Raw genomic sequence first — 20,865 nt, 5'->3', positions numbered from 1 at the left:
AAGATGTTAGAATTTGTACATCTGACAACAGTATGAAATCATTCTAGGAACAGTAATTTGATTTCTACAAAAAATGTTATGCTGTCCAAATTCACCTAAAACAGTGACCAACGATTTCAGTTAGTTTGAGACTAAGCAATTTTGGGGAAGTGAGAAACACTCCAAAAACTAGAGAACTCTTGGGCAATCCAAGATGAATTGGGCCCCTTATTAACTGCCTGCAACCCTAGGAAAGGGGAGAAGGATATTGCCAAATGCCACTAAAAAGTGCAAGTATATTCATATCCTCGTAACAAAACAATAACTTAAATGATTAGCTCAATCGATAGCTTTGATTTATAACCCAGTAAATTCCCATTATCTTGGTCATTCCTTGCCCACATCCTCCCACCCCTTTTCCTGTAAAGTGCTCTTTGAATCTGTCACTGCTTTTTGTTTGTTGTCCACATTCTAATAACACTGACTTGTTTATGTGAACAGACTTTGAAATAGGTTCCAATATATTTTATTGTCTCCCCTCATTTATCTTTGTCTAGTTTTAGTCAGATTGTTCTGTTTCTATTTCATATGGTGGCTATTTTTTACAAGTTGATTTATTCCCTATTTTATTTATGTTTTCTGTTTAGTTTTTCAATATGGATGTGTCTTTTTTCAATATAAAATATTTCAGACATACAAAAAAATGTAAAATATAATGTAAAAAGACCTATTTACCCATGACCAATGGTAAGTAAGAACATAAAAATGAAGTGGAGCCCTCTTACCTCAATTACTTATGCTTACTACCTTCCAGAGCAAATGCCTCTACTGAGTTTGATGTTCATCTTTCCCAGACAATCTGGCTATGGAGAGTAGATTATATTGTTTGGCATGATTTTTAACATTTATATACATGAAATCTTATTCTATGCATTGTAGGGGAGGAGAAATAATTTTCTCTCTGTCCTTCCAGGTTTTAAACACCCTGGAATAAGACAAATTAAGGGAAGAAAATCAGAAGATATAACATATATAGCTCATGTAGACATAGAAGAGACATAGGAAAAAAAAAGAAGAAGAAAGAAAGAAAGAAAGAAAAAAAGATGGGATTGAAGCCAGTTAAGGAAGGTACCAGGAAAAGCACAGTGAATCAGAGTGTGGTTTCTACAGAGATCTAAATTGTGGCCTTCTCCCTTGATAAGGATTTCTAGAGATTTAATCATCCTTCTCTTCCTGGTACAGAGAGATTATAAATAGAGATTTCTCTTATAAATTTAAATGTCCTTTACAAAAGAGTAACTTTTCCTTGGTTTTCAGAATTTCTCCTTTTTCTGAAGTTCTTTCTTTTTTCCCTTAATTTTCACTGGCTATATTTACCACACCATATTTCATATCTGTGATTCATTTATTTTGCAACTGGAAGTTTGTACCTCTTAATTTCCCTCATCTATTTCTCTCATCCCCCCACACCCCCACACACACTCTTCCCTTTGGACAACCACCTGCTTGTTCTCTGTATCTATCACTCTGTTTCTATTTTGTAATGTTTGTTCATTTGTTTTATTTTTTAGGTTCCACTTATAAATGAAAGCATGCAGTATTTGTCTTTGTCTGACTTATTTCACTTAGCATAATGCCCTCTAGGTTCATCTATGTTGTCTCAAAATTGCAAGATATCATTCTTTTTCATGGTTAATATCCCCTTGTGTATATAGGTGTGTACACAAACACTCCACACACCTTCTCTATACATATGTAAACACACCCCACCCCTTATTTATCCATTTATCTGTTAATGGGCACTTCCATATGGTGGCTATTCTAAATAATACTGCAACAAACATGGAGGAACATATAACTTTGCACTATCAAGATTTCCTATTCATGATATTGTATATCTCTCAGTTTACTTAGGTATCCTTTAATATTTTTAATGAAGTTTTAAAAAAATTTTCCCCATAGAAGTCCAGTGTATATTTTGATTGATTTATTTATACCTATGTTAATTATTTATTTATTTTGGTTATAGCTTTAAGGATTTTTTAAAAAATCTTTTTCTAACTTGAATATATTTGGTTTTTATATACAACTTTAAATACAAAGATCTTAGTGAATTATAATATAAAAGTCAATAATTTACTTCTAAATTCTATTGGTTTCATAGGAAGACAATCCAATGACAGTTAAATTATGACAATTTTGTCTTTCTTTCAAATTTTCCATACCTTACAGATTTATGAAATATATTTTATTTGATTATTATATAATCTATAAACTCTGGTACAATATTCAATTGGGTAACATGTATATTCTTGTTTCCCATTTCAAAAGGAATGTCTCTATGAATTTCTTTATATCTTTGCTACAAATTCTTGGTAGATCAGCTTTAATCAAGTCAAGTATATAGTCTCAAAATTAATGTCTCCACAGTGAGGATCTCAGAGAATATTCCAAAGTAGTATAGAAAACCTGTATTGAAACTTCTATTTATATTCTTCCCTTGTTAAAGAGAAAAACCACAGGCCCAAAAAGGTATCACTACTGCTGTAGACCATGATACCTAACCTAGATTTAAAACCTAAACTAAAGGCAGTTTCGCCTTCACCAGAAATGTAATCTTAATCAATCAGTCTGGAATTTTCTCATCAGCACCAATGAGGTTATCTATAAGTAGGAAAAAGGGCCTCTCTACCACCCCCACTCCTCAGAGGAGGAAGAGGCAATCTGCATGATAAAACCCAGGGTTCTCCCTTTCTCTTGAAAAAGAAGGCGTCCTGCCCCCAATAACCTTTTGTTTTCTTTTGCTAATGACTTCCTTGCCTCATCCTTTCTACAAAAACCTTCCATTTTGTATAACTCCTTGGGGCACTTCATGAATTGCTGAATATAGCCAATTCGTTGTTCAAATGTGCTTAGCTAGATTTTGCTATTTAGCAATCGCTGACTTTATGTTTTGGGGTAGTATTTGTCCAAATTCTTGGTCAAATGCCCTCATCCATCTTGAGTCTAGCTGAACAACACTCTTCTCAGTATTTTATTATGAAAATTTATAGTAAAATTGAAACACCCTTCATCCCTATCATTTAAATAATTCTGATGATATTTTGGCTTTCATTTTTCATTGATTGTGTATTTACATTTTTCACCAAGCCACATTTCTCCCAGGTGATCCCTATTAGAGCTCTGGGGAAAGAAAAATGGTTGACCAGAGCAGTGAGATCTCAAGCAAGATTTATTGACCAGCAAACCAGAGGCCACGAACACTGAGCATGAGGAACTCAGAGCCTCCCCACCCCCCACCATTGGGAGAGTATCAGGTTTCATAGCCAGGGGGTCATGTGCTGAGTTCTATAGGTCCAGGATGGCGGTTGAGATGATGGTATAAAATATATATATATATATATATTTTTTTTTTGTCTTTTTTTTTGCTATTTCTTTGGGCCGCTCCTGCGGCATATGGAGGTTCCCAGGCTAGGGGTTGAATCGGAGCTGCAGCCACTGGCCTACGCCAGAGCCACAGCAACGCAGGATCCGAGCCGCGACTGCAACCTACACCACAGCTCACGGCGCCGGATCGTTAACCCACTGAGCAGGGGCAGGGACCGAACCCGCAACCTCATGGTTCCTAGTCGGATTCATTAACCACTGCGCCACGACGGGAACTCCGATGGTATAAAATTTAACTTTCTCCCTGGGGCTGTCTTTGTCCTTGGGAAGTCAGCTGCTTCGTGGGCTTAGATGTCCTGCCTGTGGAGGTCTGATAAAGTGGAGACTGCAGGCCTGGGCCTGGGTGGGTCAATGAGTCATGCAGACTCATTCTTTTTTAGGCCTTCGTTTTAGTTTCCATCTAAGAATCCCCAAGGAGTTCTGTAAGTAAAATCTTCACTCAAAAGGACACCATTTTTTTCTCCAGTTCTTTGACAAATGAAAACAGAAGCCTACGTTCCAGTTTCTCTCTTGCAAGGCTCCCTTTGATCTCCCACTTAGGCTTTTCTTCCCCCCCCACACTTTTTTTTTAAGTTTCCCTTGGAATCAAGTATGTAAGAGAGAAAGGGGAAGTAATTGTCTTCTCCTCATTTCTGCAAGGATGATCACTTGCTCAACTAAAAGTGGAAAAACTGATAAAGTCGTTACACTGTACCATGTATATCATACACAATTAGGTTTGCTTCATAAAAATTTGTACCAATTGCCAGAAATGAACTTGCTTCCTACACAACATATGTTTCCAGCCAATATGTAATAGTAAACTGTGGCCCAAATACATTGCTTAAAGTCACATTAATATTGATTTATACACGTTGATTCTTTGTGAAACAAGTTTGGAGAAATTATTCTCTTATTGGAAATTCTCTGCTGGACTTCACCTATTTATTTTCTCTTCATTTCTAAAAGGATTTGTACAGAAAGTTTTCTCTTGTACTCTTTTTAAAAAAATGTTCTCTCAGAAGCATGCTGAATGAGGCAAGGGATAGATTATACTGAATTTTGCGCAGTGTTTGTAACTTTGTTATTTAAAAATACAATAAAAAGTTAAAAGTCTTAGTTCCTAACTATTGCACACAGCAATCTACCAAGTTAATACAAATTTAGTTACTTCTGTAATACATAAATCATATGGCACAGTATAATAAGTGATAATAGTACATATTACAAAGTGAGCTGACATCTTAACGAAAAACATTCTAACACATGGTGATTATACTGAAGGAAAACAGTATTGTAAAGTAGCTACACTTGCAATTTGCTTAGAAAATGAATAATAATGCATTAATACCTCTGAATAATTTGCAAGTAAATTAATTTAAAAAATTGCATAAATGACCAGCCGTAGGTATTTGTTATTGGGGGGTGGGGGGTGGGAGAGGTGGTGGTAAAGGGAAGAGGAATTGAAATAAAGCCTTGTGTTAATATGTACTTTACAGTATGCTGAGACATAACAATTAACCAGCAGAGGTAAAATTACTTTTGTATATATACAATTACTTTCTATTTATTATTTTGCTGATTTGTTTGCTAATAAAATGTTATCACCAAACAATAATGTTTAAATAACCACATAATGCTTCTCTTGAAGATTAGCTAGATTAAATGACAGAATCCAATGGCTGAAGAATTACTTCAGAGTTCAGCTAGTCACTCCTAAATTTCCCCAGATTTCTTTTAAATCATGGCATAAGAATGTCTGTTCTTTGAGTCTGTGGCAAACCCTCTATCAAAGGTATAAATCTCTTCTTTCTCACTATCAGAATCTTGAATTTGATCAGGACTGCAAAGATGTCCTAATGAAATTTTCACTGTCTCAGCCATCCTTGTCGTTAAGACTGGCCTTCTGATACAGCTCTAGTAGAAAACAAGTAAGCAGAAGTCTCCTAGAGGCTTATAGGAAAGCATTTTCTTTCCTGACAAAAAGTATCTTTTTTTTTTTTTCTATCTGGAATACAAAGTAATGGAGGAAACTATAGTAGCCATCTTGCTGCCTTGAGAAAAAGATCAAAAAACTTGCAGACATTGAACCTGGCTAAAGAGAACCTCCATCCTCCACCTCACAACTGCAATCAGGAAGCTGGAAGTCTGGAAGTTGTCACTGTAGCCCCTCGCTAGTAGAGCACACTGATTTGGAAGCTCACACTGTGCTAGGCTCTTGTACTTAGCATATTTTCCACAATAGCTCATTTAATCCTTTTAACAATCTGATGAGGAAGCATGTAATATTAAATATATCTCTATATATTTCTGTAGTTTTTAGTAGCAGAGCTGGGATTTAAACATAGATAATCTCATAACAGAATCTATACCCCCTGAATTCTCACTTCTCCCTTGCTTACTTCCCATATCCAGTAGTTTACCAAATCTTGATTGCACTTCTTTATTACCTATCCTGTGAGCCTGTTTTGCTTCCTTCCCAAGGGCATCACTGTGTCCTTTCTAATCTCAAATGAATGGGACTCTAATATACCACCCTTTTCAAACTACCTTCACATCACTAAAGTTATTTTCCAAAACCTCGAATTGAATGCACTCTCTCTTTCTTAAAGTCTTCAATGATTATAATTATCCAGCTACTCTTATTTTGCAAATGAAACCAATACTATGTTAGACCAACTTACCTGATAAATACCAGAGCTGTAATAACTGACTGCTTTAATAATTAACTAAACATTTAATTGTATGCTTTAAAAAATAGGATGACAATAACTCCTACAATATAAGATGGAATCATCTTGCATAGAACCAAGAAATGGAAGTACAAGGGCAAGATCCTGTGCACAGCCTGGTTTTATTTGACCCAGGTGTGCTTTTAAAAAGAAATTAAGGTCTGAAGGTCTAGAAACAGTGTTTCAATATTCCTCAGGCAACAGTTGGTTAGAACTGAATAGCAGCTGCCCACTCAACAATTCACCTTAGGCCCTGCAATGTCCTTCTGTTTTTATATTCAGGCTATTCTGCTCATTTACACTATGGGCTGGAATCATGGGCATCCGAGTGTGGGACCCTACATCACTGATATTCCAACCTTGTCATTGTTAGAGTTGCAATCTTAGTAGTAGCAGCAGCAGTAGACTTATCATTTGGGCTTAGTGGCTATGTGTTTCTCACAATAGAGGACACAAAGATTCCCAATCTGACTATAATTAATAATCCGGATAAGGATGCTTGATGCGTCAAATATGGCAGAATGAAATTGTGAATTCAGAAAGACCATTCACAAGGTTTACAAATGAAAGTACTAATTATAGCAATGTCACATGTCTGTTATAAGGATAAAACAATAAAATAAAATGAAAGCTTCCAGCAGTCTGCCTGGCATCTATTAGGTACTTAAGTGGATTAAGGTTTCTTATTATGTGACAGGTACAGAAAAAGTTACAGAACCCCTTCGAGAATCTACTGAAAGCATGAACACTTAACCTAGGCACAATAAAACCTTTACTTATACATACAGATTTTTTCATGTGATTTTATAATCTCAAGTCACTTAGAGGCCACGGAAGTAGATCTCAGGATGATACATGATGTAGAAAATAGAAAATAGGACTTCTTGGTACATATGGATTTATAATAACTAGGTTTCATTTGATTGTTGTAAGATAAATGAATTTATACCAGAGGCAAAATTAAGGGTCGGTTTGTAGATTGTTTACTGGAGTGTTCTGAAATATACTAGAAAACTTATAAACAGTTTGGTTTCCAGGAACATAAGCTTTCTAAAGACTCCTGCCCCCAGCTCTGAAAAAAAAATTCTGTAATTAGTCTTATCAGTATTTTTCTAGAGAATCATATTGTTGTTCCTTCACTGTGTTATAAAACCAACATTTCTTCCAACTATAATTGAGAAACAATTCTTCAATAGATTAAAGAGTGTGCGTATAAACATAAAATGTTACAGTTAGATTATTAATGACTCTCATGTAACAAATCATATAAGTAGTAAACACAATTGACTTTGTAATTAAGGTCTTAAACAGTGTCCTGAAACAAAGATCTGAGCTTTTAGACTCATCAAGATGTGGAAATGCATTACCACGTCATAACTAGATTTCAGTTTGCTGTTACTGAGAGGATTTCACTATTAGTTCAGTCCTTTCCTGACCACATACATGTGTCTCTCTACTCAAACAAAAGGACTCATAGAGTGAAAGTGTTCCAAATGAAGCTCCCCAACTTGTGCTGACCATTCTGAGCTGAAGGCTGATGAAACTCATCAGACTGAAGAAAAATTTTACATCTCTCTTCACTGCCTAAAATAATTTAGATGGAGGCCTGGCCCAGAAAGAGAGCTATTACCCAGGGACGACTTTTTCTTGGAAGTCATCTGTGTAGCAGGACAAACATCTAATTACCAAACATCTGGTTTTCTTATTCTGTGAATCAGCTTTCACCCCTTTGAAGGTCCAGGACCCAATCCCATTCTTTAGTTCAAAATAGCATTAAAAATTCTCAACTGACTGACTTTGAGTCTCATTGTTTCAACGGAGCCCCCATCCATATGTAATGAAATTTGTTGTTCTCCTGTTAATCCAGTGTCAATTCGATTATTAGGGCAGCCAGAGTGCCTAGAAGGGTTAAAGGAAATTTTTTTTTCTCCCCCAAAAGAGCAATAAAAATACAATCAAGAAGTGGACATTTATATAGGAGGACAAGAGGGAAAGGAAACTAAAACTTATAATAGTCTCTATTATATGTAGGGCTCTATTAATCCATTTAATCTTCATAATATCCCTGTGAAGTAGTTATTATTGTGTCTATTTTACAGGTAAGGAACTAAGGTCACACAGGTAGTCAGCAGCTATATACTTACAATCAACCAAGGAATGGGGGCAGTAGTCAGATGTTAGTGATGAAAGTGTCATGATGTTATTATTGATTGGTTTTAAAAGGTATTGGTTGTCCATATAGGGACTGCAGTTTAGGATTCTTGGCAGTCAAGTTATTTAATTATGTGGCCACTGATTGTTGAGCTTTGCCAGAATCATAAGAGTGAATGGATAAGACTGATGGCAAAAGTTTAAATATCTGAGCAATTCACCACAGCATGTTTTTCATGAAGCTTTATAATATTCTCTTGGAGCCAAGTATAAATTGATCCATGTGTATCCAACTCTAATCACAATATTTCAGAAAGAAAAAAAATTCTGAGATACTTGATTTCTAGAATTTAAAAAACATATTGCACTATAAAACTGCCTCTGAAATCTCAGAAAGAAAAATATTCATTGAGAGCCAAATCAGATAAGCGGTCTGGTTTTATGCTCGGTTGAGTGATACCAGTTGCTTTGCCAGTTTGCTAAACGTTAATAAATTTGCTAACTTTAGTACACATATTTTTTCCTCTTCCACTTTTCTTTCCCTCTGCCACTATGTTCTTCTCTCTTTTATGTCTGATTATCATGAAATGAACATACCACAAAGCTTTGCTCTTTCTTAAAAATGTAAGTGTAGAAAATAAAGTCTTTCTTGGGAGTCAAACCAAGGCTTCTTTCCACCATTTACAAAATACTGGGCTCATTTTCATATGAGGCTTGGAAATTGAGGGAGATAGATCACATAATGAAATGTCCTCGCAAGCAATTCCTGCATGGAAGGCCAATGACAAATTTTATGGCCTTGGATCCAGAAATAAACACCATTCGGTGACTGTTTGTATAGTCAGGCTATTAAGTGCAATGATTTGTATTTCCCCAAGAGATCCCTTAAACTACAGTGCCTTGTGTTTGCAGTAGCTTGGCAGGAATTGTATTTTTTTTTTTTTTTTAATTCTGATGTTCATTGGCCAATAAAGTGTCTGCAGGGCACAATACTTCTCAGTAGATATGAAAGAAAAGGGATGGGACTGTGGGGATTCATAGAGTCTCTGGGAGAGGTCATGCATGTAAAGCATGTTTAACACCAATCTATTAATAAGCTGCATTGGAACAACTTTCTTCATGAGTGAAACTGCTTATCCTCTACTGTCTACTCTGTGCTCTGAAACTCTGGCCAGAATAGTTTAGACAGTTATCACTAATAGTTCTTAAGAGGGTTCTTTAAAGAAGAATCTTACAAAGATAGCAAAAAACGTATGATGATGATTCAACAATTACTACTCTGACACTGTTCTACAACTATTCAATCAAGGATTCACCATAGCAAGCAGATATTTTTATAAGAAAATATATTTATAAAAATCACATTCAGTAGTATAACTGCCCCCTAAAAATTAGTAAAACCCATCCCCAGTTAAATATGGGCTTCATTCTCTAGAATTTTCTAAACTGTATTCATCCAATTGTGGATGACCTGTGCTCTTTATATAATTCATTATATTGTGGATCTTCTCTTGTAGGTTCAGGACTTATTCTTGCACTTGTTTACATGATTGCTCAAAGTTCACTTTAAAATGTCCTCATAAATTTATACAAAAATATTTTCTTTTCAATTTCTTTTGAAAAATGCTGATGTCTGCTTTGCATATTACCCAAAGAAAAATTTTCTTTTTTTTATAAAATTCTGTGCCTTGTTACCTTTTATTTTTTGGAGTACTCTGTTTTCGGATCTCTGAATGAGTTCAGTGTCATCTAATGAACTGTGGGGTAATCAGGAGAACTGAAATCTCTTTCTGATAGAAGAAAAGTATTTTTCACTGGAGTCCAGGCAAAAGATGAGTTTCCACACTGGACAGAAATATATGTCATGAAATACCATTATTACTCTTCTCTTACTCCTCTATCACCCAACAATGAGGCTCTGGAGGGTATATTTAATTTAAACTTGTTACATGCACCTGGAGCCCAAGTTCACAGATGCATAGTACCTTCCATCCCACAGGAATTGAATTAGAGTGCTGATTTTAAATGTGAAGATTTTTACAAAGATATAATATTTAAAATGCAGTCAGTTCTTCTATTGAATAGCTATTACATATCAGGCACTGTGCTAGGCTCTAGGATGCAAAACTAAGGTCTGTGATTCAAAGGAATCACTTTCTAATGGCAAGATATATGTCTATATCTATCTATCTACAGTATATAATGCCAAGTGCTAAAGTATAGACACATCAATGAAGTGATTTTAGCATTTGAAATCATACTGTTTCATTGGCTAGGCAACAGATTGTATATCTTGGAGCAAAAAAGAACATGTTTATAAACAGATAAATGACTAAGATAACAAGAGATAAAAGAAGCCATTTTGTGGGGGGTGGGGGGTATTTTTTATCAAAACTGGAGAGTCAGTACATCTGAATCTTTACCTACTATTAGCTTGTAAATGAAAATATTAAATCAAGAAAAACAAAGAAAATCAGAAAGTAGAAGGGCTCTCTGACCAGCACAAAACCTAAGTGTACCTCTCATAATACAACTGTAAAGTTGGCATGACAGTCTAAAAATGGACATTCAAAATTTTAATTTGGGTAACAAGAAAAATGGCAAAAATAACTAATGGGTATTTCCATTTTTACTTGGGTATTCCAATTCTTAGAACACTTTATGGTAAATATATTTACAAGTATTTATTGAGGAACTACCATGTATGAAACGCAATGCATGCTCAAATAAAATATTGGGGCTTTTAAAGTGAGTGCTGTGTGCTTTAGTTCTTGGTAGAATCAATATTCTTTAAGACTATCTATGGGAATTTTTGGCATTGTTTGGTTGTAATTATGTTTCAATTTTCATATGAACTACTCACAGTGAAGGCTGCATCTCAGCATGCTTTGGTCATCCATATATCACTTTGTATCACATAACATTAGCATTCTCCCCTACCAAGTCCTTATTTTTCCCCTGTCTCCTCCTGAGCCAAACACCAAAGTCCCTGCAAATCTTTTTATTTATCACACATTTTCCCTGTGTTTTCCTGTCTTCCTCCACCCCCTAATTCATTCAATGGCTTCCCTGAGTTCATCATTGCTTCAGCAGGCCACACTCTGGAACTGATTCTTAGACTGGCTATGGAAATCTCAACTGATGCATATGGGTTTCCTTTAAATGCACTTGCCTGTCATGTGTAGCACTTAAATAGCATCTCATGTGAGGAAATCATACATAGTTTATTTAAAAGCCCCTCAGCTCCCTTGCGGCAACAACCAAGCACAGGCTGCTAAATCGTTGAGTGCCTCTGTTGTTTGCTACAAATCATAACATCAAATACAGCATCACGCACACTGAGGAGCACCCCAAAAGCAATTTATGCTGATGAACCCCTGCTATTAACATAAGTAGCGCTGACACTGTCTGCCTTGCTGAAAGCTAGATTGGGCTAGGAATAGGGAATCATAGAAGAGAGGGAGAGCTCAAATCTCTAATGGCTTTTCTGGGGTGTAATTATCGTAGGTATGCATGTATAAATCATGTTTAACATTTTCACAGTACAATCACATTGGTGCTTTTCAGGAGACTAGAAAAATGAATAAAGAGAGATACTAGGGACAGAGATACCCCCAGGAATTACAATTCTCCATAAAGGCTAAACAAAACAATGGCATTGATGAAAGTGAGTTTCTGCACTTGTTGGGATTATAATATTGAACTGAATGTGTGATGATTTTACAAAAATAGCAACTGAAGAAATAAACTCAGAAAAACTGTGCAGGTGGCTGTAACTAAGAAAGTTAAAAAAAAACAACAAGCAGAATTTTAGACTTTTTCTTCATGCTACACTTTAAATGAAAGATTGAAGGCCAAAACAGCACATGCTTGTTTGGGATGATAGGAAAGGCTGACCCAAGCATAGTGATGCTGTTAATCAGAGAGCTTTATCAATACCAATGCCTGTAAGTCTATTTAACAATCATATATCCCTACAGCAGAAGTGATTTGGAGCCAAGAGAATATGCATGACAAAGAAGTTCAGCTGGTAAAGTGGCATAAAGTGGCATCAGGTTCAGAGTGCCTTCAAATCAATACTCATCAATTTTGAAACAAAATGAGAAGTTTTCATGTCTGACACAGTAGGTAAAATGTTATATTTTGTATAACTGAGTTTCTGATGTCACAGCAGAAGCCTTCACCTATGTCCTTTTATAAGACATATCAGATTTTTGGTTGTGGAAAAAACTTACTATTCGAAATGAGGAAGAGGTATGCCAGCAGGACCATGGAAAAAAGCTGTTGAATGGAAAAGGTGACACAGTCACAGGCGATATTATACAGATACAATTTTCAGGAGTCTGAATGGATTTCTGCAGCTACAGCCTAGTTAGACAGAAAATCTTTCATTCAAATATACTGTAAAAATCTATAATCCAGGAATATTTAATTTCTTACACTTAAAAATGATATTTAGAAATGCCCCAACATATTGAAAACTGAGCTTTCTAAATTGCCTTCTAAGAAAGAAAATAACACATTTCCAAGCATGGTTTTTTGACCAGTTGTGCTGATGAAAAATGACTAAGACTTAAATCATAATTTTCTTTCCTGACTCTCCAAGTACTAACAGATTTTCAGCCAGGAATTCAGAACAGATCCTCATGTTGACATGCAGGATTATACAACTTTGTTGCACCTGTGTGCAGCATAAGTCAAGATCATGCTTTGTTTTATACCAGTTTCCCTTTACATCATTAAAGAGACATCAAAGTTTCCAATCACTTTTTCTCTCATGTTTTTCCCTTTCCTTTCCTTTCTTTTCTTTCCCTCCCTCCCTTTCTTCCTTCCTCATTCTAAATCCAACATTTTGCAAAAGCTCATTAAGATATGTTTGATATTGAAATATTGTCATTCACAAAGATGGTACATGCTTCTCTTGTCCTGGGTCTGACATATATTCAACAGTAACAAACTTCAGAAGGAACGTAAAAGTAATCATTTGTTTCTTTGACAAACTTCTGGAAGAAGAACAACACATAACACATTTTAAACTATATCCTCAGTTTTCTCCATAGCATTCCTTTGGTAGAATGTGAGATATTCTGAGGAACACATGTAATAGCTACATCAACATTTTTATTGTGCATCCATTTGTGTTCAATTATGGGACTAGGAGTTCCCGTCGTGGTGCAGTGGTTAACGAATCCGACTAGGAACCATGAGGTTGTGGGTTCGGTCCCTGCCCTTGCTCAGTGGGTTAAGGATCCGGCGTTGCCGTGAGCTGTGGTGTAGGTTGCAGACGGGGCTCAGATCCTGCGTTGCTGTGGCTCTGGCGTAGGCCAGTGACTACAGCTCCGATTCGACCCCTAGCCTGGGAACCTCCATATGCTGCAGGAGCGGCCCAAAGAAATAGCAAAAAGACAAAAAAAAAAAAAAAATTATGGGACTAACAGAAGGCAGGGTATCCATTCTGATGAGTCACAGGAGGGATTTTCCTTGCTAGATTTTGGACTTGCCTGAAACCAATGACCATTTTCTTCATTTTATTGCTCCTTTGAAAATGGGCATGTCTACTCTGTGTCTGTCCCACCACTGCCTTTTGGAAGCACATAATTTGACTGGTTTCATAGGTTCACAGGTAGAGAAGAATTTTGTCTCATGATGAATTACACTGAAAATCTCATTCATATCTAAATTTAGGTAATATTTAGATGAGACTTTGGACTTAGAATTAATGCTGAAATAGGCTAAGACTTTGGGGGCTTTTAGGATAGAAATGAATGCATTTTGATGGTGAGTAGAACATAAACTTTGTAGATTCAGAAGACAGAGTGCTTTGGGCCCTAAACCACCCAATGTGACTATAATTGGGGACAGAGTCTTTAAAGAGGTAATTAAGAGTAAATGTGACTATAATGGTGAAGTCCTAAACTGATATGACTGATGTCCTTAACAGAAGAGAAAGACACTGGGGATGTGCTGCACACACACAAAGAAAAGCCTGTGTTTGGACCTAGTGCTAAGACAGCTATCTGCAATCCAAAGATAAAGGCCTCAAGAGAAACCAAACCTGCCAAAAGCACCTTGATCTTAGATTTCCAGCCTCCAGAACTCTGAGGAAATAAATTTCTGTTGTTTAAACCAGTTAGTCTGTGGTATTTTGTCATGGCATCTCTAGAAGATTAATAAATCCTAAAAGGTGGAGAAAAGAAGGCACACTGTCTAGCAATTTTGGAAGCTGAGGAACAACATGGTGAAACTGGCAATCCAGAAATGCCGATGGATGAAGATAAAACAAGCCTCAATAAAAGCTATTCTCTCTAGCCAAAGATAACAGAAAGAACAAATCTGGAAATTTGCTAAAGATAGAAAACTTTTAGATAATAATGCCTCTTCTCTAGCCAATGACACAGAAAATACTGTGGATCCACCCACACTCCTACAAGCAAAGGCTGAGTGGAAAATAGACTGCCACCTCCATCAAGTTGTACTGATGCTAGGTGAGGACACTAGATATCCATTCCCAGCACTAACAAGGCAGTTATGTGATCTCAGAGGAAGCCTAGAAGACAGGACAATGAACACCATCCAATGGTTAGCAAGGCTATATACTGATGGAATCAGTGAATGCTATGTGGAGAGTAGTAACAAGGACTTACTACTTTTTGTAGCCAAAGAAGTCTCAGCAGGTCTAGTAGGGAGTCAGAACTATTGCTCTTACTCAGTAGTGATGAGAAGCCCCTCCCCCATCACCTACCAACATTAGTCAACTGTGGAACATGAATGTCTACTCATACCTCAGGGGAAGTAGTGTTCCCTCTTCCCATACCAGATCAGTGACAGAGGCAATCAGATACAACTGGAGATTTAAGTAACATCCAAAGACTCATTACATAACACCTAGAAATAATAATTATAAAGCATCATTCATAAGAATTATTTCATAAATTTCATAATGATTTCAATAATAAAATGTTACTCATCATAGGAAAATGTCAATGCTAATTAAAAAAGCAACAAATAGATGACAATACCAAGAACATAGAGTTGTTTGAACTATCTGACAGACACTCTAAAGCAGCTGTCCTCAGTGTACTTCAAAGATCAATTACAAAAATAGTTGGCAAGAATGAAAACAAAAATTCTTAGTAAATAAATAAAAAGTATAAAGAAAATTTTGAACTGAAATAAACAAAGTCAAAGAAAGGGTCCAACAGCAAAATGGAGGACTCAGAGGAAATAATCAGTGAAGCTGAAGAGAGGACAATAGAAATTACTCAATCTGAACAGCAGAGGAAAAATAGACTGGGAAAACAACAAACAAAAAAACTATGAGACCCTTAAGGACTTTCAAACTATAGCAAAGGATCAAATATTCATATTGTGAGAATCTTGGAAGAAAAGAAAGAGCTGGTCTAAACATCACTTGGCTGAAAATTTCCAAATTTGGCAAGAGGAATAAACTTAAGAGATTCAAGTAGCTGAGTGAACTCAAGACAAGAAAAACCATCAGAAATTCATATAAATGTATATCATAGTCAAATTTCTAAAACCTAAAAACCAAAAAAAAAAAAAAATTCTTGAGCAAGAGAGGAATGTTGCTTTATCAAAGAGGAAAACAATTTGAACAATAATTCTCAGTAAAAAGTTACACATTAATTGACATACAAATTTTGCACATTATAAGTTGATTTTAAATTAACTATAGATAGGATTTATTCATCTTTACCTTTCCAATATAGTTGTGTGAGATTTTTAGTTTAAAAAATTAGTGTTCACTATCGTGAGCTATATATATTATTTGTAAGTATAAAGCCAAATATTCACATAGTATATAGATTCCTTTATTATATTATTTTTTGTTTTTTCTGGTAATTTTTAGTATGATATATATATGTATACACACACACACACACACCACACACACACACACACATATTTGTTTGTTTTTTACCTTCTATGTTTCATTAAATGGCTCCGCATTGTTTTTTCCCAGCTGCTTTATCAACAATGCATTCCAAATATTCTCTAATAATAGAGACTCCTATTTTTTACGGAAAACTTCCTAGAGCCTTCTTTCTATCTGTTCCAGCTCAACCTGGTGATTTGTTAAATCTGCTGTTCATCTAACATCTGGATTTTCATTCACCTTGCTCTCACCTGAGATTTACTTTTTATTGACTCTAATCTTTTGGTTTAAAGCCTCATTTTGCAGGATATCCTTCACTAATTTTCTAAGGAAAAGCATATAAATAGTCTCTTTTCTTAGCACCCACAGGCCTATATTTTGCCCCACAATTGATTGATATTTTGGCTGCATATAGAATTCTAGAGTCAATTTTCCCTAAGGATTTAAGGGTATTTCACCATGGTCTCCTAGCTTCCAGTACTTTTTAGAAGTCTAACTCTATCCTGCTTCCCAATCCTTTTAAGTGAGCAGTGGTGATGGTGGCCATGGTTTGTTTTAATCTAGAATTTTATGAGATTATCTTTTAATATATGGTGTTTTTGAAATGTCAAGATATGCCTTTATGTGAATCTACTTTTACCCACAGTCCTGGACACTGGAGAAGCATTTTCAGTAAAGTATTTCACGTACTTTGATTATTCAAATTTTCTTATACCACTTTCTTTTTCTATTTTTTCAGTCCCTTATGTAAGACATTGTTGGTGTGACTGCAGAAGGTAAATACAAACAATAAAGTAGCATGATAGCTCTTAATGCTTTATTTAACTCAGAGGGCAAATACAATGCTTTTTTTTTTTTTTGGTATTTCATTAGGTAGAGAACAAGGTTTATGTCAACAGATTAAATGAATTTTCCTCTCAAGGAATGGGTCCCCTGGTGAGAGCTACTGAGTATTTTGGAAATAATACAATCTACTACACTTGGTGTCTGTTCATATTTATGAGTGGCTATTAGTTCGTGCATGGTTGCTGATGGGTGAGTTCTGCCTATAGGTGGGAAAGAGCCACCTATTTAACAGGGGGACACTTGCAATTTAGTATATAGAGGTATTTTCACCTGTGGGTATCCAGTTTCTTCAGAAAATAATTGATAGACTTCTGCTTAGGAGAATTTAGTGGCCATGACCATTCTATGAGCAAAGGGGACTAGGAATGGAAGCCTTCAATGGATTCTCCACTTTCAGTCACATATCTTGTCTTTGCTTCCTAGTACACTTGAGTCTGTAATTGCCAGTTACATCCTATTATGTTTCTCCAGACTGTAAACTTCTGGTCCCTGCCTGGGGGCTTTCATATGGCTAGGAGCGATTATGGCATAATCAGACACTGACTTGCAAATAATTACTCTGTTTTCCACTTTATCCTCATTCACTAAAGTGTATGTAGCTCTTTGCAGGAAGCTACCCTCAGCAGGAAGCCCCTTTCCTTATCACTCTAGCAAAGCTATTTTGTAATTAACTTTTACCAGGCACCCCCATGCTCTATTCATCTCAGCCCAAGCACACCTTTCAAATATTTTAACTACACAATACCTTGTCCATTCTTTCCATAGACCAAAGAAGTAGAAATGAAGAATGTATAATTAACAGATAACCAGATATCTTTCCTAGTTTCCCCTTCAGTAACCTCAAGAACAAACCGTGTGAATAAACTGTGTAAACAAGATAATGTTAAGGGGAAGATCATAAGAATTCAGTGAGCCTGAACACGATGGGAGATGGCAAAGACTCTGACCCCCCATCTCAGTAATTAACTGAGATTACTTTCCTTCTTCCCCTTAAAAGTTTCACTGCCCAGTAGAATCTTCAGAGTGATTTTTGGGGGGACATCGAGTCTACGAAACTCCTCAGATTGCCAGCATCTGATCAAAAGCAGCTTTCCTCTGTACCAACATTTGTGAGTATTGATTATATAAGCAGTGAGCAGTGGAACCTGTTTCAATAACAAAGGATTTAATATCTCCGAGCCCCAAACCTTTTAAAAGTCCCTTGCCAAGGAATGACTCACTTTATCTACAGTATCCTTCTATCCATGTGTCTGAGGTTTTAGGCCTTCCACCCAGATGAATTTATTATTCCTCTTCCATTTGCTTTTCAATTTATCTGCCACTGTCTCCTCTCCCATAATCTTTGTCCTTGTGGGTTTATAGCATTTTATGTTTTTTAGTATCATTTCAGTAGCCATTTGGGAGGAAGCAGAGATAAGCACATGTGACTGGAAGTCAAAGCATAAAGGCTCAAAAAGCATAAAAGGAGGTGGGTAATGTTGAAGAATTTGAGACACTCTGGAAGAAAAGGTAATAAAGCACTATGTTCAAATCAATTCTTACACTTAAATGAAATGAGAATGATAACAGTGAACAAAGAACAAAAAGGAAAAGAATGGATATAAATTGGGGGAAAAAGAGCAAAATTCCTTAAGATAATGAAATGGACATAATAGATGAGAATAACCAACAAGCTATAATTAATATGAAGATGAGAAATATGATTAAATCAGTAAAATAATATCTTAATAATAATCTTAATGAGCTCTCATAAGTTTGTTTTCTATACAAGATAAAGCTACTTTAAAAATTCTGTAATATGATGTAGACCCGAGGGTGGAAAACAAGTTTTGTTCATTTTTTTTTTTACTTCCATTGCCTAGCTGAGTGCCTGGAACATAATTCAATTGGTGTTGCTTGAAGGCCTTAATGTCTTCTTGATTTAATATAATTGAGGGTCATAATATCAATTTAGTAATTTTAATTCAGAAAATTTGTGAAATAGGAATCTGGAAGAGTTATTTAGGCAGTTTATTAAAACACAACACAGACTATATTTGGGAAAGGACTCCATGCTCAGGGAAATATGATGATGTTTACATGAGTCTTTCATTTGCAAAACATTTCATATTGCTTCTGAAATTGCTCAAAACTATGCTTTGCTTGATAAGTACAGCCAAGACTTGAGGTAGCATCACTTCTCTTGAACAGAGGAAGTATGATGTTTTTACAAAACCATAGCCAAAGCTAAAATGACTCAGACTGATTTATGTTATTATGGACACATGCATTCATTCAAATATGTATATACATTTAGTAGCTATAGTTCAGTATCTATATGTTTGAGGTGTGCAGCATGAAAAAAATAGGAAGACCTCCATCCCCTAATGAAACATATAGTAGTAGTGGTAGACACACACACACAGACACACACACACACACACAAGCACAAACAATAAAGTATGCAGCAAATTGGATTGTCAAAGGAGTTATGGAGAAAAATAAAACAGGAACGGTAGTGGTGGAATGTATGCCTAAAAGGCATTTTTAGTAAAATTAGAACTTGCTGATGGTGGGGGAAGGGTTCCAACAGAACCAACATGGAAGTACACAAGCCATGTGGTGCTACATATTTTATATTTAGAAGGAATTAAAACTAGTTTGACAAAAGTACAGTGTGGGTAGGAAATAAGTAGAAAATAAGATGGGTAATAGAAGAACAGATAATGTAAAAAACTTAGAGGCCATTAAAAGCACTTGGCTTTTTGGGAGTTCCTATTATGGTGTAGGAGAAAATGTCCCAATAAAATGTAGAAAGGAGAGACCCCAGCCATGATGACTAAGCAAAGTCTAGCCAACTGCCCCAACCAGTCCTCCCCCATGCATCTGCTTCCATATCTACTACCTTGCCTGACATCATGCCAGTCCAACTAGTCAAGCTTGGACCCGGAAGACGTAGCCCATAAAAGCCTGTGAAACCCTTCTTCCGGGCTCAGACTCTGGAGAGCGATTTCCTCTGAGCCCACCGGCATAATAAAACTGAGTTCTTCAACTCTCTGAGTGCTCGCTTGGTTTCTCGCCGGGTGAAAGAGCTGATCCACTGCAGCCACAAAGCTGCTGGAGCTGGTACACTACAGCCATGGGGCTGTCGCCAGAGCTGATACGCTGCAGCGCAGGGCTGCTGGGTATCTGCTGTAACATTTCTGGAGGCCCCAGCGAGATTCCAACTGTTCTGGCCCCTGGAGCCACCGGAACAGAGGTAAGGCCGCCCGGGAGCCGGGGAGCCTCAAACCGAATGAGGCGGCGCGCCACCCGACGGTATTCCAGGTCCTCCTTTGTGAGTGGCATTCCTGACTCCCGGGTGACCGAACTCTGACCAGACTCAGTGGAGAGATGGACCAACTCACCAGAAAGGCATCCAGACAAGGTAAGGCCCCGGGGCCAACCCCAGTCAGGTCCTGCCTCAGTGGGCAGAAGAGGGAACTGATCACCCCCTGAGGGAGACTCTCCTGGTCGGAAGCTGTGCCTGACTGGAGCAGCAGTCCTAGTGCTCCAGATTGGAAGTAGAGGAACCTCTTGCTTGGGTGGATCAACTGTCGGGTGTAGCCGATTGAAAGTTGTGCTTGATTGAGCTACTAGTTAGGGATTCCCAGGGAGTGGGAATGCATTGTGATAACCTCTGAGTGTGTGTGAGAGTGAATGAGCGCTTCAGGTTCGAGTTTGTGGCTCCACGGTCTTAGTGGCTACAGAGTCCGAGTGGGTCCTAACCTGCAGTTCCGCGGTGACCTCATATGGCTTATGGCTGCAGCGGACTCTGAGGGTTCTCGTCCCTCCCTGCGAGTCCAATCCAAGTTCGGG

General features: G+C 36.8%; 1 protein-coding gene across 1 annotated transcript in view; it reads right to left on the bottom strand.

The window, feature by feature from the left end:
* TUSC1 (tumor suppressor candidate 1) overlaps nucleotides 1-20,355 on the bottom strand; it is a 71,701-nt gene extending 51,346 nt beyond the window's left edge. The window contains exon 1 of the mRNA XM_013993494.2: nucleotides 20,236-20,355. Coding sequence (XP_013848948.2) covers nucleotides 20,236-20,355 — 120 coding nt within the window. The remainder of the gene's footprint in view (nucleotides 1-20,235) is intronic.

Source organism: Sus scrofa, chromosome 1 (assembly GCF_000003025.6).
Source record: "Sus scrofa isolate TJ Tabasco breed Duroc chromosome 1, Sscrofa11.1, whole genome shotgun sequence".
NCBI lineage: Eukaryota > Metazoa > Chordata > Mammalia > Artiodactyla > Suidae > Sus > Sus scrofa.
This window is presented reverse-complemented; position numbering and strand designations above follow the sequence as displayed.